The following is a 25,601-nucleotide window of genomic DNA, read 5'->3' on the forward strand; positions in this document are numbered from 1 at the left end:
GGCACTACTTCCCTTCTGAGCTTTGCACTGTGCGTCAAAAGTAGTTTTCGACCACATATGGGGCATCTGTAAACTCAGGAGAAATTGCACAACAAACTTTGGGGTCCATTTTCTTCTCTTGCCCTTGTGAAAATACAAAATTTGTAGCTAAAATAAAAAAAAAAAGATTTTTGTGGGAAAAATGTGATTTTTTTTATTTTTATTTTTTAAAGTTTATTTTTCTTTTTTTCTATTTTCACGGTTTAATGTTATAAACGTCTGAGAAGCACCTGGTGGGGGTTCAAGGTGCTCAGTACACATCTAGATAAAGGGAATCTGTCACCCCCAAAATCACAGGTGAGGTAAGCCCACCGGCATCAGGGGCTTATCTACAGCATTCTGTAATGCTGTAGAGAAGCCCCCGATGTATCCTAAAAGATGAGAAAAAGACGTTAGATTATACTCACCCAGGGGCGGTCACGCTGCTGGTCCGGGTCCGGCGCCTCCCATCTTCATCAGATGACGTCCTCTTCTGGTCTTCACGCTGCAGCTCCTGCGCAGGCGTACTTTGTTTGTCCTGTTGAGGGCAGAGCAAAGTACTGCAGTGCGAGAGGCGTGGGGCTCTCTGACCTTTCCCGGCACCTGCGCACTGCAGTACTTTGCTCTGCCCTCAACAGGGCAGACAAAGTACGCCTGCGCAGGAGCCGCAGCGTGAAGACCAGAAGAGGACGTCATCTGATGAAGATGGGAAGCGTCAGACCCGGACCAGCAGCGTGAACGCCTCCTGGGTGAGTATAATCTAACGTCTTTTCTCATCTTTTAGGATACATCTATGCTGTAGATAAGCCCCTGATGCCAGTGGGCTTACCTCACCCGCGATTTTGGGGGTGACAAGTTCCCTATAAGGTCCCAAAGAAGAGCCTGTTTGTTGGGCTCTCCGTGCATGTGTCGTGACTGTCACACAGCCGTGACACATGCAGCTGCGGAGTCGATCAGCTGGAGTGATCCAGGAAGCCGTAGCTTGCCGAATAAGCCCTGACCCGATCAAATTTCTTCAGCTTTAATCAGGACCACACTATCAAGATCTCAGAATGCTGATGAGTTAGGGAGTAAGCCCCCCCACACTCTGTTAACCATCTAGATGCTGTAGTCATTATTGACAGCAGCATTTAAGGGGTTAAACAACTAGTCAGTACCAACACTGGTAGTGGCTGATGCAGCAAGTTTTCACCTTTAGTGTACAGCTGACAGGTGCTGGATTGTTACCCGCATGGGGATGCTGTTCTCTTACATCTCAGGTCAGTAAAAAAAGACGTATTGGTGGTCATTAAGATTAATGTACAAAATCGCTTAGGACGTACATGTGCTAAAATATGCAGAACCACTTTAAAACCTAAATGGAGGCGAGTATGCAAGATGAAAAATGAATGAATAATTAAGTGACACGTGGCTGGCTGAATAAAAGAGAAACATGCCTAATAGTAAGAGACAATATGCAGAATCTCAGTCTATTTCAGATTGTAGAGAGAGGGATCCGCTGCCTTGGGGTTTTAACACTAACCTACATAAAAGGTGAGAAAACGGAGAGCGCAGAGAATTATAATCAATAAAACACAACATGGACAAAATACAACAGTGGTTCTATCCAGATCAACAAAGACTATGTAAATCTAATTAAAACAGTTATAAAAAGGAGCAAAACTAAGTACCTCATTTAGACCGCCTGTTTGAATGAAGTAAATTTTTGTCATCCACTTGGTCTCAATCTGAGCCAGTTTAGCTTTAACACTTCCTTCACTAGGCAGCGATGCCAATAACTTGCAGAAGACCGGCATCACAGTTTTTTTTTAGTTGATTTGAAATGTTGAGGTATTGGTTTCAGTAGAGACATCCGTTACATTCTGTTGCATTGTTCATATATTGCACATGTTCCCTTGTACGGATTCTAAGGGTACCGTCACACATTGAAATTTTCATCGCTGCGACGGCACGATTCGTGACGTCGCAGCGTCGTATAATCATCGCTCCAGCGTCGTAGACTGCGGTCACACGTTGCAATCACGGCGCTGGAGCGATGCCGAAGTCCCCGGGTAACCAGGGTAAACATCGGGTAACTAAGCGCTTAGTAACCCGATGTTTACCCTGGTTACCAGCGTAAACGTAAAAAAACAAACAGTACATACTCACCCGTCGGTGTCCTTCAGGTCCCTTGCCGTCTGCTTCCTGCTCTGAGTGCAGCCGTACAGTGAGAGCAGAGCGCAGCACCGCTGTGATCTGCTCTCACTTTCCGGCCGGCACTCAGAGCAGGAAGCAGACGGCAAGGGACCTGAAGGACACCGACGGGTGAGTATGTACGGTTTGTTTTTTTACGTTTACGCTTGTAACCAGGGTAAACATCGGGTTACTAAGCGCGGCCCTGCGCTTAGTTACCCGATGTTTACCCTGGTTACAAGCGAAGACATCGCTGGATCGCTGTCACACACAACGATCCAGCGATGTCAGCGGGTGATCAAGCGACAAAAGAAAGTTCCAAACGATCTGCTACGACGTACGATTCTCAGCAGGGTGTCTGATCGCAGTAGCGTGTCAGACACAGCGATATCGTAACGATATCGCTAGAACGTCACGAATCGTAACGTCGTAGCGATGGAAATTTCAATGTGTGACGGTACCCTAAGTTGTCTCGAGATCATGCCCACATAAATGAGTTGACAAAGACAAAAGGCAAAGTAGATTACATATTCTGTACTACATGTGAAAAGAAATTCCTTTAGTCCATTGCTGGATTTAAAGGTGGATGCTTTGATCATATTGGCTCAAGTGGCACAATTCTTACAAGGGGGACAAAGCCCCATTTAGGGACCTTGAATTCAAAATCTTGTTCTATAGGTGGTCCTTTATGATGACTGTGGACTAGAACATCTTTTAAAATCGGCTATCTTCTGTAGGTGATAGAGGGTTTTGATGTAATCTTCACTATCACAGGCTCACATTTAAAAAGTCGCCAGTACTTTGACAGAGCATTTTTCATGTAACTCCATTTTTCATTGTATGTTGAGATAAACCTCACATCAGATGTTGATGGTGGTTTTATTTTAGGTTTAAGAAAATGCCGTTCTGCTGATTTTTATGAGCTCTTGTCCAGCTTTTACTAATGACATGATTTGCGTATCATCTTTAGGAGAACCATTGTTCCAATTATTGTGCTTGTTCCTAAAAGGAGAGCTCATTGAAATATATCATTTTAAATAAATAATTTTTGTCCGTAAGAATTTCCCATAGGGGATGCTATTTTTGAGAGGCCTTGGATGCGAAGATGTAACATGCAACAGATAGTTGACCGCCATGCTTTTTCTCAATACCTCTGTGTGAAGAAATCCATTCTCATCTTTGTAGATTGTGGTGTCAAGGAATTTGATATTAGACTGACTGTAGTTGCAGTTAAGTTCAACATTGATGTAATTTCGATTGAGATACTGTGTGAAAAAGTAAATCTTCTTCAGTTCCCTGCAAAATAATAATGACGTCACTGTATTGAATCCATGTAGAGACCTTCTCACTGAGGGGTACAGTGTTAGTCTGAAACAGAGATCGTTCCTATAGTCCAAGAAATACAGTTGCATATTAGGGCACAAATGCTGTCCCCATAGCGCTACTTTTGAGTTGGAGAATACATGGTGTCCTTAAAGGGAACCTGTCACCCCCCACCCCCTCCCCCAGGCATTTGTAACTAAAAGAGCCACTTTGTGTAGCACTAATGCTGCATTCTGACAAGGTGGCTTTTAGTTCGGGTCCCTGGCACTGCTGAAATAATAGTTTTTGAAATTTGTCCCTCATACCTCGAAATCGCCACGGGGCAGGTCTTTCCCCCCTAATCCAGACTCCTCCCAGCCGTCACTTAGGGCCTCCGCACGCTGGGCGCCGCCTCTTCCTTCATCAGCGTTCCCGGCGTCTGCGCTGTTATTTTTTTTTCAGGGCCTTCGAACTTTTCCGGGCGCTTGGAACGCAAATAAAGGAAGAGGAGGCGGCACCCGGCGTGCAGAGGCCCTGTGTGGCGTCTGGATTAGGGGGGAAAGACCTGCCTCCCTGGTGATTTCGAGGTATGAGGGACAAATTTCAAAAATGATTATTTCAGCAGTGCCAGGGAGCAGAACTAAAAGAGCCACCTTGTCAGAATGCAGCATCGGTGCTGCACAGAGTGGCTCTTTTAGTTACAAACGCCTGGGGGGGTGACAGTATCCCTTTAAGGAGAGAGAAGTTATGCGTGCGGGCATATTCTAACAGTCAAAAGAAATTCAGTGAGGCCATGATTTAATATGGTCATATGAAGAAATGTTCTAGATTATTCAATACCATTGCTATGTCTGGATATGTACAGTGACTCCACATCTAGAGTCACCAGCCACATATCACCTTTCAAGGGATTGCCTTCCATTTTTCTAAGAATATCACCTGTGTCTTTAATATCAGAAGGAAGGGAATCTACCAAAGGTTTGAGATGGAAGTCTATGTACTTGCCTATATGCTCACAGAGGCCTCCTTTTCTGGAGACAATCGGGTAGCCAGGTGGGATACTAGAGGATTTGTGTACCTTTGAAAGGAGATACAGGCATATGGAGTATGTGGAAATTCAGGAATCAAGCCAATCATTATTTCTTTTATGATAATGACATTATAGAAGGACTGTTCGATGTCCTGAAGTTCATTTTGAAAACTGTTGAACCACCGTCTTTTATAGAAATTATGATCTAAGATCATTGGGACAGGCTTTCTATAATGGCATTATCTCCAAAAAAATAATGGCCTGATTGCAGAATTTCCGCAAAATCAATGCCTGTATCTACGTCCAAAGGTGCACAAATCCTATACTACCCTACCTGGCTGCCCGATTGTCTCCGGGAATGGAGGCCTCCATGAGCATATATAGGCAAGTACTTGGACTTCCATCTCAAAGCTTGGTAAGAGTCCCTTCCTTCCTATATTACACGTGGGTGATGTTCTTAGGAAAATGGAAGGCATTCCCTTGGAGAGTGAAATGTGGCTGCGGACTCTAGATGCTGAGTCACTGTAAACATCCATCAGACATAACAACTGTATTGAATCAACTAGAACATTTCTTCATATGACCACACTAGATCGTAGCCTCTTTGAATTTCTTTAGAATCTGCCATCACACATTTTTCTCTTTAAGGAGACCCGGTATCTCCAACTCCAAGGTACCGCCATGGGGGCATTATTCACACCCTCAAGTAAATTTATTTCTTGGACTATGGGAAAGATCTATCTTTCTGACTAACCCTACACACCTCATTGAGAATGTTTCTACTTGAATTCCATAAATTGACGACATTCTCATTATTTGGCAGGGATCTGAACAAATTTGCTTTTTCATGCAACACCGCAATCTAAATTACATCCATTTTAAACTTGTCTACAATTACAGCCCATCTAGTATCGAATTCCTTGACACAAGAATGTTCAAATATGAGGATGGATTTCTTCACTCAGAGGTATTCTGAAAAAGGACGGCAGTCAACTTTGTTGCATACTGCATCTTCACATCCAAGGCCTCTCAAGAACAGCATCGCCTATGGGAAATTCTTAATAACAAAAATAATTTGTTCCAATGTGCTCTCCTTTCAGGAAGAAGCACAATAATTAGCACAATAGTTCTCCCAAAGAAGATTTTCCAATCATGTAATTAGTAAAGGCTTAACAAGAGCGCATAACAGCGGATCTTAGCTTGGGTATCCATGGTAATGACCACTAACAACTGTCAATATATGAGTGGTCGTAACCATGGATGTCAAAGCTAATGCCATGCCCTGCACATGATGTAAGCGACATAGCTTATCAGAAGAAATATACTACATTTCTAATTGTAGGTACTTGCCAATATTATTACACCTATTACATATTGGTATAGGATCATAGAGATAAGAGTACCCCTTTTCAGTTTTGGGGTTTTTTTTGTTTTTTTTGTGAACTGTTGAAAGTTGAATGATAACATTAGTGATGAGGTGTGGTTTTTTTTTTTGTTTTGATTTTTTTATTTATTTCCATTGCAGTCGGTACCAGACACTGTCCTGCACCAAATGCTGCACTATCCTTGGCAGGTTTTATCATTCTACACCCAAAGATCTGAAGCACAAGGCAAGTCAGTTCACCATTGACAGAAAAGTTATTAGTGCGTAAGTAATAAGATGCATTGAATCGTGACACATTGTGTTTTTGCTGTATTCTTATTTTCTTGTGCATGTTGATAAAGTTTACTGCCCCCCCCCCCCCCAAAAAAAAAAAAAAAAAGTGATGCGACTTCCTTAGGTTTTTGCACCAAAAACGTAGCAAAACCTGATGCCTGCATGTTTTGCTGCGTTTTTCCACTTACCCATTGCTTTCTATGGGTGAAAAAATGCTGAAAGTGACATGCTGCTTTTTTCAAAGATGTAGAAATTTCCTCTTCAGTTAGGAACAAAAACTGTGTGTGCATGACATTTATGAAATCTCAGCTTTTGCTGGTACGGTAAAACACAGCTTAAAATTTTGCATAAGAAAACGCAAAAAAAGCAACGTGTGCACATAGACTTAGAGCTCACTAGATAATCCTTGTTATATGTTCAAGACATAAAGTTGAAATTTATTCTAGATACCATTTTGGAGAAAATCTTCAAAAATCAATACCCGACTCTGAAGCCCCAATCACTCTGGAGACAAGTCAGATTTATCTGGATCAAATTGAAAAGGTAACTAGAAACCTAAAAAAAAATGTGATGTTTTAATGATCATATTAAAGCTTTGGGTAAGTTTGTGTTATGTCTCCACAAATGCTTGTACACTGGTCAACTGTCTTTATTAGGTTACTGACTACTTTAGAATGTGGAGACACCTGGGACATAATTTCATTAATATTTACATAAGCTGAACTTCTTGGCTTGCTGTGAATTTTGGACAAGGAGTAGTTAATTAATCTATTTGACTATATGGACATCGTAAAGTTTATTTAAAGTGAACATGTCACTTGATTCATGCTACCCATACTACGATTATAGCCAAGAATGTTTTACTTGGCATTGCAGAGAAAATATAGCTTGAAGAGCTGTCTGAGGGCCATAGAATTGACTAGTTCGGTGTCGTCACCAGCTGGCTCTTTTCAGCGCCCTTCTAGGAGATTTACAATTCTCTTCTGTATGTGACACGCCCACCAGGGCCGTGGGGTACTCGGAACCGGGTCGGACAGTTCTTTGGGGAAGTCGCGGGGGAGTGGCCCGATTCCGTGCACCTGGTTGTGCCGTAAAATGGGGAATATGTATATGAGATTTAACGTGATGCCACCTGTGGTGCTCGGCAACGGATGGCCGACTGTTGTGAATCTGCTTTTTGGGCTCCCCTGGTGGTTGCTGGTGGTACTGGTGACTTGTGTGTGCTTTGCTGTCTCAGTTCACCTGCTCCCATCAGTGTTTGGGAGTTTCCTATTTAGCCTTGCTCTCCAGTCATTTCCTTGCCGGTCATCATTGTAACCAGAGCCTTCGGTTGCATGTTCCTGCTACTAGTCTGCTGATCAGCTAAGTGGACTTTGTCCTTTTGTTTTGTATCTTTTGTCCAGTTTGCAGTTTTTGTTATTCTCTGTAGCTGGAAGCTCTTGCGGGCTGAAATTGCCACTCCTGTGTCATGAGTTGACACAGGAGTCTTAAAGTAATTTCAGGATGGTTTTTTGAAAGGGTTTTCAGTTGACCGTGAAGTCCTCTTTTGTATCCTTCTGCTATCTAGTAAGTGGACCTCTCCTTGCTAAATCTACTTTCATACTGTGTATGTCTTTTCCTCTTAACTCACCGTTATTACATGTGGGGGGCTGCTATCATCTTTTGGGGTATTTCCCTAGAGGTAAGCCAGGTCTGTTCCTTCCTCTACCAGGCGTAGTTAGTCCTCCGGCTGGCGCGTGGCATTTAGGAAGTCGTAGGTATGCTCCCTGGCTACTATTAGTTGTGTGGTAGATTTAGCTCACGGTCAGCTCGAGATTCCATCACCCAGAGCTCGTCCGTTATTTTTGTGTTCTGATGTTTCCCTGCCATTGGGAATCATGACAGTATGACCGGCCCATGTTAAAGTTATTGGCAGAAGAAAGGAGAGAAAAAAGAAGTCTGTAGATTTTTTTTTTTTTTTTTTCCCCTATGCTTGCTCCATAGTTGGATCAGTTGTATTTCAGCTCTAATTACAGCCTTTGCCTTTCTCTCCTTCTAATCCTTGAATGGCTCTGATCTCACCTGTTTAAAGATGGACCCTCAGAGTTTGGCTGTAGGTTTAAATAATCTTGTTACCAAGGTTCAAAATTTACAAGATTTTGTTATACATACTCCGATGTCTGAACCTAAAATTCCTACACCAGAGGTGTTTTCCGGAGATAGATCTCGGTTCCTGAATTTCAAATATAATTGTAAATTGTTCCTTTCTCTCAGACCTCACTCCTCTGGAGATCCTGTCCAGCAGGTTAAGATTGTTATCTCTTTGCTGCGAGGTGACCCTCAAAATTGGGCATTTTCATTGACACCAGGGGATCCTGCGTTGCTCAATGTGGATGCGTTTTTTCTGGCTTTAGGGTTGCTTTATGAGGAACCTAATTTGGAGATTCAAGCTGAAAAAGCTTTGATAGCCCTATCTCAAGGGCAAGATGAAGCTGAGATATACTGCCAAAAATTTCGTAGATGGTCTGTGCTTACTCAGTGGAATGAGTGCGCCCTAGCGGCAAATTTCAGAGAGGGCCTTTCTGATGCCGTTAAAGATGTTATGGTCGGGTTCCCTGCGCCCACAGGTCTGAATGAGTCCATGACAATGGCTATTCAGATTGATCGGCGTTTGCGGGAGCGCAAACCCGTGCACCATTTGGCGGTATCTTCTGAAGAGACGCCAGAGAAAATGCAATGTGACAGAATTCTGTCCAGAAGCGAGCGGCAGAATTATAGGCGTAAAAATGGGTTATGCTTCTATTGTGGTGATTCTGCTCATGTTATATCAGCATGCTCTAAACGTACAAGGAAGGTTGACAAGTCTATTTCAATTGGCACTTTACAGTCTAAATTTTCGGCCGCCGAGCGAAACTATGATGTTGGTAATCGGGAGCTTTTGGCCATGAAGTGGGCATTTGAGGAGTGGCGTCATTGGCTTGAGGGTGCCAGACATCAGGTGGTAGTTTTGACGGATCACAAGAATCTGATTTATCTAGAGTCTGCCAGGCGCCTGAATCCTAGACAGGCACGATGGTCGTTGTTTTTTTCTCGGTTTAATTTTGTGGTTTCATACTTACCGGGTTCTAAAAATGTTAAGGCAGATGCTCTTTCTAGGAGTTTTGAGCCTGACTCTCCTGGGGATTCTGAACCTGCTGGTATCCTTAAGGATGGGGTGGTTTTGTCTGCTGTCTCCCCAGATCTGCGACGTGCTTTGCAAGAATTTCAGGCGGATAGACCTGATCGTTGTCCGCCTGGTAGACTGTTTGTTCCTGATGATTGGACCAGTAGAGTCATCTCGGAAGTTCATTCTTCTTCGCTGGCAGGTCATCCTGGAATTTTTGGTACCAGAGATTTGGTGGCTAGATCCTTCTGGTGGCCTTCCCTGTCTCGGGATGTGCGTGTTTTTGTGCAGTCTTGTGATGTGTGTGCTCGGGCCAAGCCTTGTTGTTCTAGGGCTAGTGGGTTATTGTTGCCCTTGCCTGTTCCGAAGAGGCCTTGGACGCACATCTCTATGGACTTTATTTCTGATCTCCCTGTTTCTCAGAAGATGTCTGTCATCTGGGTGGTGTGTGACCGTTTTTCTAAAATGGTTCATTTGGTACCATTGCCTAAGTTGCCTTCCTCATCTGAGTTGGTCCCTCTATTTTTTCAAAATGTGGTTCACTTGCATGGTATTCCGGAAAACATCGTTTCTGACAGGGGAACTCAGTTCGTGTCTAGATTTTGGCGGGCATTCTGTGCCAGGTTGGGCATTGATTTGTCTTTTTCGTCTGCATTCCATCCTCAGACTAATGGCCAGACGGAGCGAACTAATCAAACCTTGGAGACTTATTTGAGGTGTTTTGTGTCTGCTGATCAGGATGACTGGGTTGCCTTTTTGCCGTTGGCAGAATTTGCTCTTAATAATCGGGCTAGTTCTGCCACTTTGGTTTCTCCTTTCTTTTGCAATTCAGGGTTTCATCCTCGTTTTTCATCTGGTCAGGTGGAATCTTCGGATTGTCCTGGAGTGGATGCGGTGGTGGATCGGTTGCATCGGATTTGGGGACAAGTGGTGGACAATTTGAAGTTGTCCCAGGAGAGGACTCAGCAGTTTGCTAACCGCCGTCGTCGTGTTGGTCCTCGCCTTCGTGTTGGGGACTTGGTGTGGTTGTCTTCCCGTTTTGTCCCTATGAGGGTTTCTTCTCCTAAGTTTAAGCCTCGGTTCATCGGTCCTTATAGGATTTTGGAGATACTTAACCCTGTGTCCTTTCGTTTGGACCTCCCGGCATCTTTCGCTATCCATAATGTATTCCATCAGTCGTTGTTGCGGAGATATGAGGTGCCGGTGGTTCCTTCTACTGAACCTCCTGCTCCTGTGCTGGTGGAGGGTGAATTGGAGTACGTTGTAGAGAAGATCTTGGATTCCCGTATTTCCAGACGGAGACTTCAATATCTGGTTAAATGGAAGGGCTATGGTCAGGAAGATAATTCTTGGGTAACTGCCTCTGATGTTCATGCCTCGGATTTGGTTCGTGCCTTTCATAGGGCTCATCCAGATCGCCCTGGCGGTTCTCGTGAGGGTTCGGTGCCCCCTCCTTAAGGGGGGGGGGTACTGTTGTGAATCTGCTTTTTGGGCTCCCCTGGTGGTTGCTGGTGGTACTGGTGACTTGTGTGTGCTTTGCTGTCTCAGTTCACCTGCTCCCATCAGTGTTTGGGAGTTTCCTATTTAGCCTTGCTCTCCAGTCATTTCCTTGCCGGTCATCATTGTAACCAGAGCCTTCGGTTGCATGTTCCTGCTACTAGTCTGCTGATCAGCTAAGTGGACTTTGTCCTTTTGTTTTGTATCTTTTGTCCAGTTTGCAGTTTTTGTTATTCTCTGTAGCTGGAAGCTCTTGCGGGCTGAAATTGCCACTCCTGTGTCATGAGTTGACACAGGAGTCTTAAAGTAATTTCAGGATGGTTTTTTGAAACGGTTTTCAGTTGACCGTGAAGTCCTCTTTTGTATCCTTCTGCTATCTAGTAAGTGGACCTTTCTTTGCTAAATCTACTTTCATACTGTGTATGTCTTTTCCTCTTAACTCACCGTTATTACATGTGGGGGGCTGCTATCATCTTTTGGGGTATTTCCCTAGAGGTAAGCCAGGTCTGTTCCTTCCTCTACCAGGCGTAGTTAGTCCTCCGGCTGGCGCGTGGCATTTAGGAAGTCGTAGGTATGCTCCCTGGCTACTATTAGTTGTGTGGTAGATTTAGCTCACGGTCAGCTCGAGATTCCATCACCCAGAGCTCGTCCGTTATTTTTGTGTTCTGATGTTTCCCTGCCATTGGGAATCATGACAGCCGACGCTCCTAAAGGAGACCGTTGGGGCTGATGGTGATGCAGCTGGGATGGTTCTGCTCCCCACAGGTGGAGCTGGGCCCCAGGGCTACCGGTCCCATTTATGTCCGGCTTCGTGTACCATGTGGTGCAGGACTCAGGGCGCAAGAGATCACTTAATGACACAAGGGCTGTATTTTTCTTTTCCTTTACTTGATGGTTGATAGTATGAAACTGGGGTACTGGTAACAGATCATAATGGAGAGCCGGGCAGCCTGGAAGCAATTTTTAGATACGCCTGGCCTGGTAGGTACGGAGGCCTTCCTTCTGCCCAGTCCTCCTTTTTTCCTTGCTGCCTAACAGCTCACCCTCTAGCTGCTTACTTTCTCTCTGTTTTTAAAAACTAACTGTTGCCAGCATTGCAGGCAGCTCGAGCCTATCACAGGTGCCACTCCTTTGTGATGGCTCCAGGCTCTGGTATGCTGCTGTACCGCTGGGTATTAGATCGGGCCAGGAGACCTGCAGTCCCCTTCCCTCCGGATTTAGCTGACGGGACTTCAGTACCCATGCATTGTTTTTTCGTGACATATTGGGCTTCATGTTAGTGGTAAATTTAGGTCGATAATTTCTGAGTTTATTTGTGAAAAAAAAACACGGAAATTTGGCGAAAATTTTGAAAATTTCACAATTTTCACATTTTGAATTTTTATTCTGTTAAACCAGAGAGTTATGTGACAGAAAATAGTTAATAAATAACATTTCCCACATGTCTACTTTACATCAGCACAATTTTGGAAACAACATTTTTTTTTGCTAGGAAGTTACAAGGGTTAAAATTTGACCAGTGATTTCTCATTTTTACAACAAAATTTACAAAACCATTTTTTTTAAGGACCACCCCACATTTGAAGTCATTTTGAAGGGTCTATATGGCTGAAAATACCCAAAAGTGACACCATTCTAAAAACTGCACCCCTCAAGGTGCTCAAAACCACATTCAAGAAGTTTATTAACCCTTCAGGTGTTTCACAGCAGCAGAAGCAATATGGAAGGAAAAAATGAACATTTTTAACTTTTTAGTCACAAAAATGATCTTTTAGCAACAATTTTTTTACTTTCCCAAGGGTAAAAGGAGAAGCTGGACCACGTACGTTGTTGTCCAATTTGTCCTGAGTACGCGGATACCTCATATATGGGGGTAAACTACTGTTTGGACGCACGGCAGGGCTCGGAAGGGGAGGAGCGCCATTTGACTTTTTGAATGAAAAATTGGCTCCAATCTTTAGCGGACACCATGTCGCGTTTGGAGAGCCCCCATGTGCCTAAACATAGGAGCTCCCCCACAAGTGACCCCATTTTGGAAACTAGACCCCCCCCCCAAGGAACTTATCTAGAAGCATAGTGAGCACTTTAAACCCTCAGGTGCTTCACAAATTGATCCGTAAAAATGAAAAAAGTACTTTTTTTTTCTCACACAATTTCTTTTAGCCTCAATTTTTTCATTTTCACATGGGCAACAGGATAAAATGGATCCTAAAATTTGTTGACCAATTTCTCCTGAGTACACCGATACCTCACATGTGGAGATAAACCACTGTTTGGGCACATGGTAAGGCTCGGAAGGGAAGGAGCGCCATTTGACTTTTTGAATGGAAAATTAGCTCCAATCGTTAGCGGACACCATGTCGCGTTTGGAGAGCCCCTGTGTGCCTAAGCATTGGAGCTCCCCTACAAGTGACCCCATTTTGGAAACTAGACCCCCCAAGGAACTTATCTAGATGCATAGTGATAACTTTAAACCCCCAGGTGCTTCACAGAAGTTTATAACGCAGAGCCGTGAAAATAAAAAAATAATTTTTCTTTCCTCAAAAATGATTTTTAGCCCGGAATGTTTTATTTTCCCAAGGGTAACAGGAGAAATTGGACCCCAAATGTTGTTGTCCAGTTTGTCCTGAGTACGATGATACCCCATATGTGGGGGTAAACCACTGTTTGGGCGCACGGCAGGGCTCGGAAGGGAAGGCACGCCATTTGGCTTTTTGAATGGAAAATTCGCTCCAATCATTAGCGGACACCATGTCACGTTTGGAGAGCCCCTGTGTGCCTAAACATTGGAGCTCCCCCACAAGTTTTGGAAACTAGACCTCCCAAGGAACTAATCTAGATGTGTGGTGAGCACTTTGAACCCCAAAGTGCTTCACAGAAGTTTATAACGCAGAGCCGTGAAAATAATAAATGTGTTTTCTTTCCTCAAAAATATTTTTTTAGCCCAGAATTTTTTAATTTTCCCAAGGGTAACAGGAGAAATTTGACCCCAAAGTTGTTGTCCAGTTTCTCCTGAGTACGCTGATACCCCATATGTGTGGGTAAACCACTGTTTGGGCACATGCCGGCGCTCGGAAGGGAAGTAGTGACGTTTGGAATGCAGACTTTGATGGAATGGTCTGCGGGCATCATGTTGCGTTTGCAGAGCCCCTGATGTGCCTAAACAGCAGAAACCCCCCACAAGTGAAACCATTTTGGAAACTAGACCCCCTAAGGAACTTATCTAGATGTGTAGTGAGCACTTTGAACCCCCAAGTGCTTCACAGAAGTTTACAACGCAGAGGCGTTTTTATTTCCTCAAAAATTATGTATTAGCAAACAATTTTTTATTTTCGCAAGGGTAACAGGAGAAATTGGACCCCAATAGTTGTTGCCCAGTTTGTCCTGAGTATGCTGGTACCCCATATGTGGGGGTAAACCACTGTTTGGGCGCACGTCAGGGCTCGGAAGGGAGGGAGCACCATTTGACTTTTTGAACGCAAGATTGGCTGGAATCAATGGTGGCGCCATGTTGCGTTTGGAGACCCCTGATGTGCCTAAACAGTGGAAATCCCTCAATTCTAACTCCAACACTCACCCCAACACACCCCTAACCCTAATCCCAACTCTAGCCATAACCCTAGTCACAACCCTAACCCCAACACACTCCTAACCACAACCCTAATCCCAACCCTAACCCCAACACACCCCTAACCCTAACGACAAGCCTATTCTTAACCCTATTTCCAACCCTAGCCCTAATTCCAACCCTAACTCTAATTCCAACCCTAAGACTATGTGCCCACGTTGCGGATTTATGTGAGATTTTTCCGCACTATTTTTGAAAAATCCGCAGGTAAAAGGCACTGCGTTTTACCTGCGGATTTACCGCGGATTTCCAGTGTTTTTTATGCGGATTTCACCTGCGGATTCCTATTGAGGAACAGGTGTTAAACGCTGCGGAATCCGCACAAACAATTAACATGCTGCGGAAAATACAACGCAGCATTTCCGCGTGGTATTTTCCGCACCGTGGGCACAGCGGATGGTACTGTAAACCTGATGGAACACTGCTACGAATCCGCAGCGGCCAATCCGCTGCGGATCCGCAGCCAAATCCGCACGATGTGCACATAGCCTAATTCTAACGCTAACCCTACCCCTAACCCTAATTCTAACCCTAGTTCTAACCCTAGTGGAAAAAAAAAATTCTTTATTTTATTATTGTCCCTACGTATGGGGGTGATAAAGGGGGGGTCATTTACTATTTTTTTTTTTTTATTTTGATCACTGTGATAGGTTTTATCACAGTGATCAAAGTGTAGCTGGAACGAATCTGCCGGTCGATGGCGGCGCCCGTGGAGAAGATGGACGGACACCGGGAAGCTCGGTAAGTATGAGGGGGGGGTCGGAGCGGGGGGGGGGGTTGGAGCATGGGGGGAGCGAACAGGAGGACGGGGAGCGGACAGGACGACGGAGGGGAGCGGAGCACAGGATGGGAGGACTGGGGAGGAGATCGGTGGCGGTGGGGGGGTGCAAACCAGTGTTTCCAGCCATGGCCGATGATATTGCAGCATCGGCCATGGCTGGATTGTACTATTTCACCAGTTTTCATAGTGAAATATTACAAATCGCTCTGATTGGCTGTTTCACTTTCAACAGCCAATCAGAGCGATCGTAGCAACGGGGGGGGGTGAAGCCACCCCCCCTGGGCTGAAGTACCTCTCACCCTGTCCCTGCAGATCGGGTGAAATTGGAGATAACCCTTTCACCCGATCTGTAGGGACACGATCATTCCATGGCGCCACATAGGCGTGTCAGGTCGGATCGGCACCGACTTTCATGACGCCTATGTGGCGTCAAAGGTCGGGAAGGGGTTAATCACAGCTCCACTCCCCAGGTTCTGCTCTACTTCTCTCCTACTGACACCTGGTGAGGGGACCCCTCCTTGCTTCCAGGCATGACATTACTGCCTGTGAGGGAGGCAATGCCCCTTTGGCAACCGGACTCCTGGGGTGCCACATTTGTACAGAGCAAGAGACTTGTCAATGACCTAGAGCGGCGCTGGTCCCAAGCTAGCTATTCAACTACATCATGTTAGAAAGGCTGGCATGTTGCAAAGAAAAATGTACCTGAGTGCAATTGTCAAAGTCCTATAAACAGGTAGGAACACGAGCCATAAGGAGAAAAAAAACTTAAGATCTCTGGAGATGAGATATCGTCTCTTGAGATCTCAATCTGTAAATGTGCCACCTCCCGAAGCAACGACCCTGTCTGCTGTGACTCTAGCTCCACCACCTCCACCCTATAAGCTATCATTAAAAAAAACACCATTTTATTAAAAAAAAATAAATAAATTTTAACCCCAAAATTTGCTATGTGTCTTACAGTCTGAAAAATAAGGTATATCTTTTAATGGGTGGGGCGATTTGAATTTCTGTGTTTTTTAATCTCTTAGTAAGGCTACTTTCACACTAGCGTCGTAGGACGCACGACGAATTGCGTCGTTGTGACGTACCGACGCAAGCAGTGAAAGCGCCGCACAACGGGGGCAGCGGATGCTGTTTTTCAACGCATCCGCTGCCCCATTGTGAGGTTCGGGGAGGAGGGGGGCGGAGTTCCGGCCACACATGTGCGGTCGGAAATGGCGGACATGACGCACCAAAAAACGTTACATGCAACGTTTTTGATGGCGACGGTCTGATGCAAGTTTCAAACTTTGAATGATTATCCCTTTAATCCAGATATACCACAAAAAAAATTAATAAACAACATTTTCATCATGCCGGCTTTACATCAGCACCATTTGTAAAATGTTATTTTATTTCGTTAGCCTTTTAGGAGGTTTGAAAATGTAGCAGTAATTTTTCATTTTTACAAAACTTATTTTTTTTAAGGACCTATTCAGGTTTGAAGTGACTTTTGGGGTCCTAGATATTGGAAAACCTCCAAAAGTGATAATATTTTAAAAACCGCACAGCCCGACATATTGAAAACTCCTGTCAGGTAGTTTATTAACCTTTCAGGTGATGTTAAGGAATGAATGCAAAGTGGCATGACAAAAATGAAAAAATGTATTTTCACCACTTTAATGTCGCTGACTTCTGAACAGGCCACTGCAGCCAGCAGACACTAAGGCTGCTATTTGGCTGTGAATTGCCATGGGAAACATCAGGAGCACAGATTCATGATCTCAGGGTGCCGAAGGGGTTAATGAGGGAGCCCCCACACTCTTAGCTATTTATATATGACTATTGACAGCAGCATCTAAGGGGTTAAACAGATATGATCGATGCCAACACAGACCGTTGGTGATACAGCAAGTTGTCAGCTATAGTGTACAGCCGACAGCTGCTGGATTGTCACCTGTATGGGGATGCTATTCTCTTATATCTCAGGTCTGTAAAAAGATGTATTGGCTGTCATTAAGGGGTTAATTTCCTTCAATTCCTTTTGGGAAATCTGAATCAGCGATTTGTTTAATCGCCTATACTATATACTGCAAACAGTATAACTGCACGCTGGTTGTCATAGGAGCACCGTCAAGGTAGGAATGAGGACCTTTCAATAGGCCCCATCTGCCGTGAATTTATAATGCTATGAAACCACCCCTTGAATAGTAGGCATATGAGTGGTTGTTGTATCAGTAATTTACACCTCTTGCTCATATCATTGGGGTTTTCTGCATTCTCCAGTACATTAGTGTTCTGACCTGGCATTGGTAAGTATGGCCGCATTTTTGTTTTATATCATTATTGACATCACCTTATGAGGAGTTACACTTCTAGGATCGGCAAATATCCCGGGACTAGCCATTCTGTAGAAGGAGCTAGTGCATCGGTACAGAAGCGGACAAATAGATCTGTCAAGGAGTATTAATTGACATATGCTCATGAGCAATATGTCACATAGTTCTAAAGGGTTAAGTATAGGATTCTCCTTTTAAAAGGGTTGCCATTTTTTTTATATGTATGGGCTCAACATGTTCCTTTTACCCCTGTTGTTCCTCTGTTAGCTGTATGGGCCCGTACTCAATTTCCTGTCTGCGTCTTCCTGCTCATATGGCATGTAACGTCTGCAGCTGATTATTGACCACAGCGATGATCAATGATTGGCTGTGGTCGCATGTGTTGTACACCCAATGCAGAATGTACAGAGCTCATTATTGCAGCACCCTAATGTTTCTACTGTGCCTAGTTGTGTATGGTTCTGATTTATTTTTCTTTTCTCTTAATTTAGCAAAAGGCACTTTTAGAAGTGCTTCAGAGGAGACTATCAACACTGAAGGAAAAAGTGTCTTCTGAGCAGAAATCAGATAACAGCCGATAGAATTTGGTGAGTGCTTGAGGGGTATTTCACAACTATGCTCGGGCTAAGGCCTCTTTCACACTTCTGTCTTTCAGCTCCCGTCACAATCCGTTGATTTTTGAGAATGCAGGCTCCTGCAAAAAAATGTGCAGGATCCTGCATTTTCCCATAGACTAGTATTAGCTGCGGATGGCCACACGTCGCATCCGTCGTGCGACGGATCCGTTGTCTTTTGGCGGACTGTCGTTTGGAAAATACGTTGAATGTAACGTTTTTTGTCTGCGTCGGGAAAACATCTCGCGACGGATCCTGCGGCATGCGTCGTTGACTAGAATGGAAGCCTATGGACGCAGGATCAGTTGCACACTGGAATCCAGCGACTTATCCAGTGTTTCCCCTCCGAGCATGCCCGGAAGGATTTTCAAGACCGGGGAAAAGGTCTCTCTCTCTCATTTATGGACGACGCATCCGTCATTGCACTGGATGCGTCACACACGTTTTTCACTTTTTTTTCATGACGTCCGTCGATCCGTCATTTTGCTGCACTTACGACGGACACAAAAAACGGAAGTGTGAAAGTAGCCTAAGCGGTGACCTATTCTGGAGGTGTATTCTCAGACTTAGGCCCCTTTCACACATCAGTTTTTTGCCATCAGTCGCAATTTATCAAGTTTTGAAAAAAAATGGATCAGTCACAGATTGTGCAAAAATTGATGCGACAGATCCGTTTTTTCGCTGGATCCGACTAACTGATCCGGCTAATTGGATCCTAAAAAAATTGGAGCATGCTCAGTTTAGAAAAACGGAATATGTCGCCGTATTCCATCATTTGACGGATCCGGCGCCATAGGCTTCCATTCTAGCAAACAATGGACGGTGACGGATCCGTCGCTGTCTGTTTTTTCGATGGACACAAAAAACGTTACTTTGTCCGTTGTCTCCGGCCACCGGACAGACAATTTTCAACAGATCAACAGATTTCGACTGATGAAACCTGAGGCATCCATCGCTAATACAAGTCTATGAGAAAAAAACGGATCTGGCGGCATCAGTCACTGGATAAGTTTTTTCAAAATTCGATGGATTGCGACTGATGGCAAAAAACTGATGTGTGAAAGGGGCCTTATCCACATTATTGTTTTGTTTACCCAGATGATCTGTTCTCAGCACACCATACTCTGCAGATCAGAGATAATATTCAGAACTGTGGGTAGGCTCTCATTGTTATTCCTCATAAGTATTAAAGTGAACCTGTCACTTGAAGAAATGCTATTTACCAGCAGATATAGGCTAATAAAGATAGACTTCCAATAAGCTGGTTTGTAGCCAGCTTACTAGAACAGTGGTGACAAGGAGAAAGTAAAGTTATGTCATCCCTTCCACCTCTCGCTGTCAGTCATAATTGTGCTGCAGGGAGCGATTACAGTCAGCACCCACTATACTGTGTGCATGGGTATAATCCCCCTCACTTTGATTTACAGCCTTATCTGTACACATACACTGCAGAGCAAGCAGTAAAGTGCAGGGGAGCGATTACACAGTATATTGACTGAAAGTGCTCCCTGGAAACAAATGGCAGCATGAAAAATCTAACTTCATATTCTCCCTGTTGCAGTTCTTCCAGTAAACCAGCTTCACGGGACTTAAAGGTTATCTGTCTGCAGATTAGCCCTATATCTGCAGGTAAATAGCATTTCTCAAGGAAACAGGTTCCCTTTAAACTTCTAATTGTTCATTGATGGGTTTGTATCTTGCTCAGAATGTACCTGTATGTTATAATTTTATCTATATATGTGAGGCATCGTGATTACTCACTAATCCCGCCCCCTACACAGTAGCTCTGCCCCCACCACATCACCACACAATCCCGCCCCCCCACCACATTACCACACACAATCCCGCCCCCTACCCCATTACTACACACAATCCCACCCCCCACATCACCACACACAATCCCGCCCCCCACCACATTACCACACATAATCCTGCCCCCCACCCCATTACCACACAATCCCACCCCCATCACATTACCACACACAATCCCACCCCCCACCACATTACCACACACAATCCCGCCCCCCCACCACATCACCACACACAATCCCGCCCCCCCACATCACTACACATAATCCCGCCCCCCACCACATTACCACACATAATCCCACCCCCACCACATCACTACACATAATCCCGCCCCAAACCCCATTACCACACACAATCCCGCCCCAACCACATCACTACATATAATCCCGCCCCCCACCACATTACCACACATAATCCCGCCCCCCCACATTACCACAGATAATCCCGCCCCCCCACCACATTACCACAGATAATCCCGCCCCCCCACCACATTACCACAGATAATCCCGCCCCCCCACCACATTACCACAGATAATCCCGTGCCCCCATATAATCCCCCCACCACATCACCACACATAATCCCGCCTCCCCACCACATCACCACACAATTATTACCACACAATCCAGCCCCCCCACCACATCACCACACACAATCCCGCCCCCCACCACACATAATCCGGCCCCTCAACACATCACCACACAATCCCCCCACCACATCACCACACATAATCCCGCCCCCCACCACATCACCACACACAATCCCGCCCCCCCACCACATCACCACACATAATCCCGCCCAACCACCACATCACCACACATAATCCCGCCCCACCACACAATCCTGCCCCCACCACACACAATCCCGCCCCCACCACACATAATCCCGCCCCACCACACACAATCACGCCCCCCACCACACACAATCACGCCCCCACCACACATAATCCCGCCCCACCACACATAATCCCGCCCCCCATCACACACAATCCCGCCCCCATCACACACAATCCCGCCCCACCACCACACACAATCCCGCCCCACCACATCACCACACACAATCCCGCCCCAACCACATCACCACACACAATCTCGCCCCCCCACCTCATTACCACACATAATCCCGCCCTCCACCACATTACCACACATAATCCCTCCCCCACCACACATAATCCTGCCCTCCACATCACCACACATAATCCTGCCTCCCTACCACATCACCACACATAATCCCGCCTCCCCACCACATCACCACACAATCCCGCCCCCCCACCTCATTACCACATAATCCCGCCCCCCACCTCATTACCACACATAATCCCGCCCCCCACCTCATTACCACACATAATCCCGCCCCCCACCTCATTACCACACATAATCCCGCCCCCCACCACATCACTACACGTAATCCCGCCCCCCACCACATTACCACAGGTAATCCCGCCCCCCCACCACATCACCACACATAATCCCGGCCCCCACCACATTACCACAGATAATCCCGCTCCCCCACCACATTACCACACATAATCCCGCCCCCCCACCACATTACCACACATAATCCCGCCCCCCCACCACATCACTACACACAATCCTGCCCCCACCACATCACCACACACAATCCCGCCCCCCCACATTACCACACATAATCCCGCCCCCCCACCACATCACTACACGTAATCCCGCCCCCCACCACATTACCACAGGTAATCCCGCCCCACCACCACATCACCACAGATAATCCCGCTCCCCCGCCACATTACCACAGATAGTCCCGCTCCCCCGCCACATTACCACACATAATCCCGCCCCCCCACCACATCACCACACATAATCCCGCCCCCCCACATTACCACACATAATCCCGCCCCCCCACCACATCACCACACAATCCCGCCCCCAACCCCATTACCACATAATCCCGCCCCCAACACATCACTACACATAATCCCGCCCCCCCACCACATTACCACAGGTAATCCTGCCCCCCCCACATTACCACAGGTAATCCTGCCCCCAAACCACATCACCACACGTAATCCCGGCCCCCACCACATTACCACAGATAATCCCACCACATCACCACACATAATCCTGCCCCTCCACCACACATAATCCCGCCCCCCACCACATAACCACAGATAATCTTGCCCCCACCACATTACCACACACAATCCCGCCCCCAACACATCACTACACACAATCCCGCCCCCCCACCACATTACCACAGGTAATCCCGCCCCCCCACCACATCACCACACATAATCCCGGCCCCCACCACATCACCACAGATAATCCTGCTCCCCCACCACATTACCACACATAATCCCGCCCCCACCACATCACCACACACAATCCCGCCCTCCCACCACATCACCACACATAATCCCTCCCGCCCTCCCACCACATCACCACACAATCCCGCCCTCCCACCACATCACCACACAATCCCGCCCCAACCCCATTACCACACATAATCCCGCCCCAACTCATCACTACACATAATCCCGCCCCCCACCACATTACCACAGATAATCCCGCCCCCCCACCACATTACCACAGATAATCCCGCCCCCCACCACATCACCACACATAATCCTGCCCCAACACATCACCACACATAATCCCGCCCCCCGACCACATCACCACACACAACTCCCCCCACCACACAGTCCCGCCCCCCCACCACATCACCACACACAAACCCGCCCCCCACCACATCACCACACACAATCCCACCCCCCACCACATCACCACACATAATCCTGCCCCTCCACCACACATAATCCCGCCCCCCACCACATAACCACAGATAATCTTGCCCCCCACCACATTACCACACATAATCCCGCCCCCACCACATTACCACGCATAATCCCGCCCCCAACACATCACCACACACAATCCCGCCCCCAACACATCACCACACATAATTCCGCCCCCAACACATCACCACACATAATCCCGCCCCCCCACCACATCACCACACATAACGCCCCCACCACACACAATCCCGCCCATCACCACACACAATCCTGCCCCCCACCACATCACCACACACAATCCTGCCCCTCCACCACACATAATCCCGCCCCCAACACATAACCACAGATAATCTTGCCCCCCACCACATTACCACACATAATCCCGCCCCCCACCACATTACCACACATAATCTCGCCCCCCCACCACATCACACATAATCTCGCCCCCCACCACATCACCACACATAATCCCGCCCCCATCACATTACCACACATAATTCTGCCCCCCCACATTACCACATGAGGCTCCGTCCCCACACATTACCACACAAGGCTCCGTCCCCACACATTACCACACGAGGCTCCGTCCCCACACATTACCACACGAGGCTCAGTCCCCACACATTACCACACGAGGCTCCGTCCACACACATTACCACACGAGGCTCCGTTCCCCACATTACCACACGAGGCTCTGTTCCACCACATTACCACACGAGGCTCCGTCCACACACATTACCACACGAGGCTCCGTTCCCCACATTACCACACGAGGCTCAGTCCCCACACATTACCACACGAGGCTCCGTCCACACACATTACCACACGAGGCTCCGTCCACACACATTACCACACGAGGCTCCGTCCTCACACATTACCACACGAGGCTCCGTCCCCACACATTACCACACGAGGCTCCGTCCCCACACATTACCACACGAGGCTCAGTCCCCACACATTACCACACGAGGCTCCGTCCCTCCACATTAACACACGAGGCTCCGTTCCCCACATTACCACACGAGGCTCTGTTCCACCACATTACCACACGAAGCTCCGTCCCCGCACATTACCACACGAGGCTCCGTCCCCGCACATTACCACACGAGGCTCCTGAGCATGCCGAGCGTTAGCTGGCTGGAAACAGCTAGTGTGATTATGTTTGTTAAACTCCTAAAAGATGGTTTCAATTAAAGTTTATTATTTGTTAGCAGAAAGAATAAAACATTGTTTTACAGGAAAGGCCAAGCACCCTGGATTTCTGGCATTGTCGTGGAAGACCATGTTACGTGTAAGAGCAGCAGCCACATGACTTCAATAACTGCTATCAAATCAAAGGAGCTATGATTCTGCTCAGACCTGCTTTTGAAAGTTTTATGAAAGCCTTTAATTTTTGCAGGAAAAAATGATACAGAATGTTGTAGTTGTTCAGGCAAATTGCTGGTGTTGGCAGTCCCGCACTGTTAATTTAAAATCTGATACTGTAACAGAACTAAAATACAGAATTACTAGCACAGATGTGGACTGAGCTGTAATGAGGAACCATGTAATATGAAAAAGTTAAAAAAACAAAACACAGTTAAGCAGTTTTACTATGCCTTTTTAGCTGACTTCTTGTAGAGTTATAGAACAAGCTTGGCTATGTATCATAACAGCATTGGGCACAAATATATAATATAATGGGCATATTCATAATTCACCCATTAGTGTCACCAGCCTGATGCAGCAGTTGGAAGGTGAAGTGTATGCCATATGTTTAGTAATACTATATGTCATTCACAACTTTCTTGCAAATTGAAACTCTTAAGGGATCATCGCTTTCTCCAAACTGGTCCAAAAAACATAATTTTAAGCAGGTTTGTCTTGGTACTCAAATAGCAGCCGAAAGACTCCCCTGACTGAAGTTGCTGTGTCAGATCCTAAGTATACGTGTGGCTTGGACAGTCACGAGGGGTGTATGATCGACCCACTTCAAGGGTTCCTATTGTGTGTTCTGGTTGATCAGAACCTCTACACTGTGTTTGAAGGGTTCTTTGTTTGGCTTGCTTAAATAAATTTTTTATTTTCTTTTGGTTATTTTCCATTGTACCACATTTATTGTACATACATTTTCAATTATTTAACTTTGTCCACTTATTTTACTCATTGACTCAAATGCACCTCATCATAGTATATCATCAGTTCAGGAACGTTACCGGCATTGGGTGTCGGCTGTAACAAACTAAATGGTTTTACATAGAAAGTGGGCAATGCAGCTGGGTTGCAATGGCAGCAGAAGGCTTAAAATGTCCACCAGGTCTGCCATAAACAGAGGTCTTTTAAGACTTGTATTTATTACATTTTTTTTTTTGGGGAAGAAAACATCAAAATAAACTTGCCCCAACTCCTCCCCCTTATTACCTAGTTTTCTTACAAGATAAATCAACAACAAATTGTGCATTATAATGTATAAGTATTGCCAGTCATCGAGATAAGAGACAATGGTCATATCAGAGGCCCCCCCCCCCCCGCACTTTAATTTTTTTTTTTTTTTTTTTTTTTAATATTACTTTCCTTACTAAATACTGCACAGTTGGTTTAAAACCACTCGACCAAGGAATTCAGAGCTCTCTCAAGGCCATGTCCGACTCATCAATCCAGGGGGCCCATAATTTCTTGAACTTGATAAAATAATTAGCTATTACTAACAATTTCTGAAATCGGTGCTACATAGTCTCATAGCCAGTGCTATGCAATTTGTTTTCTTGCCATATATAACATAGGCCACAGCTGTTTCATCATGTTCATCTGTCCCTAATCCTTTGCATGTACCAGGACACATACCTTATCAAAAAGAAAACATCTTACTGTTTTCAGCACTCCCTTCCCAAA

The 25,601-nt window shown here is 45.9% G+C and overlaps 1 protein-coding gene across 1 annotated transcript in view; it reads left to right on the forward strand.

Annotated features, from left to right (window-relative positions):
* Nucleotides 1-24,808, forward strand: part of LOC143804768 (protein Mis18-alpha-like) — a 69,504-nt gene extending 44,696 nt beyond the window's left edge. The window contains exons 3-6 of the mRNA XM_077283167.1: nt 6,048-6,170; nt 6,626-6,722; nt 18,037-18,132; nt 23,969-24,808. Coding sequence (XP_077139282.1) covers nt 6,048-6,170; nt 6,626-6,722; nt 18,037-18,126 — 310 coding nt within the window. The 3' untranslated portion in view covers nt 18,127-18,132; nt 23,969-24,808. The remainder of the gene's footprint in view (nt 1-6,047; nt 6,171-6,625; nt 6,723-18,036; nt 18,133-23,968) is intronic.
* Nucleotides 24,809-25,601: the final 793 nt, after the last annotated feature.

This window comes from Ranitomeya variabilis, chromosome 2 (assembly GCF_051348905.1).
Source record: "Ranitomeya variabilis isolate aRanVar5 chromosome 2, aRanVar5.hap1, whole genome shotgun sequence".
Taxonomy (NCBI): domain Eukaryota; kingdom Metazoa; phylum Chordata; class Amphibia; order Anura; family Dendrobatidae; genus Ranitomeya; species Ranitomeya variabilis.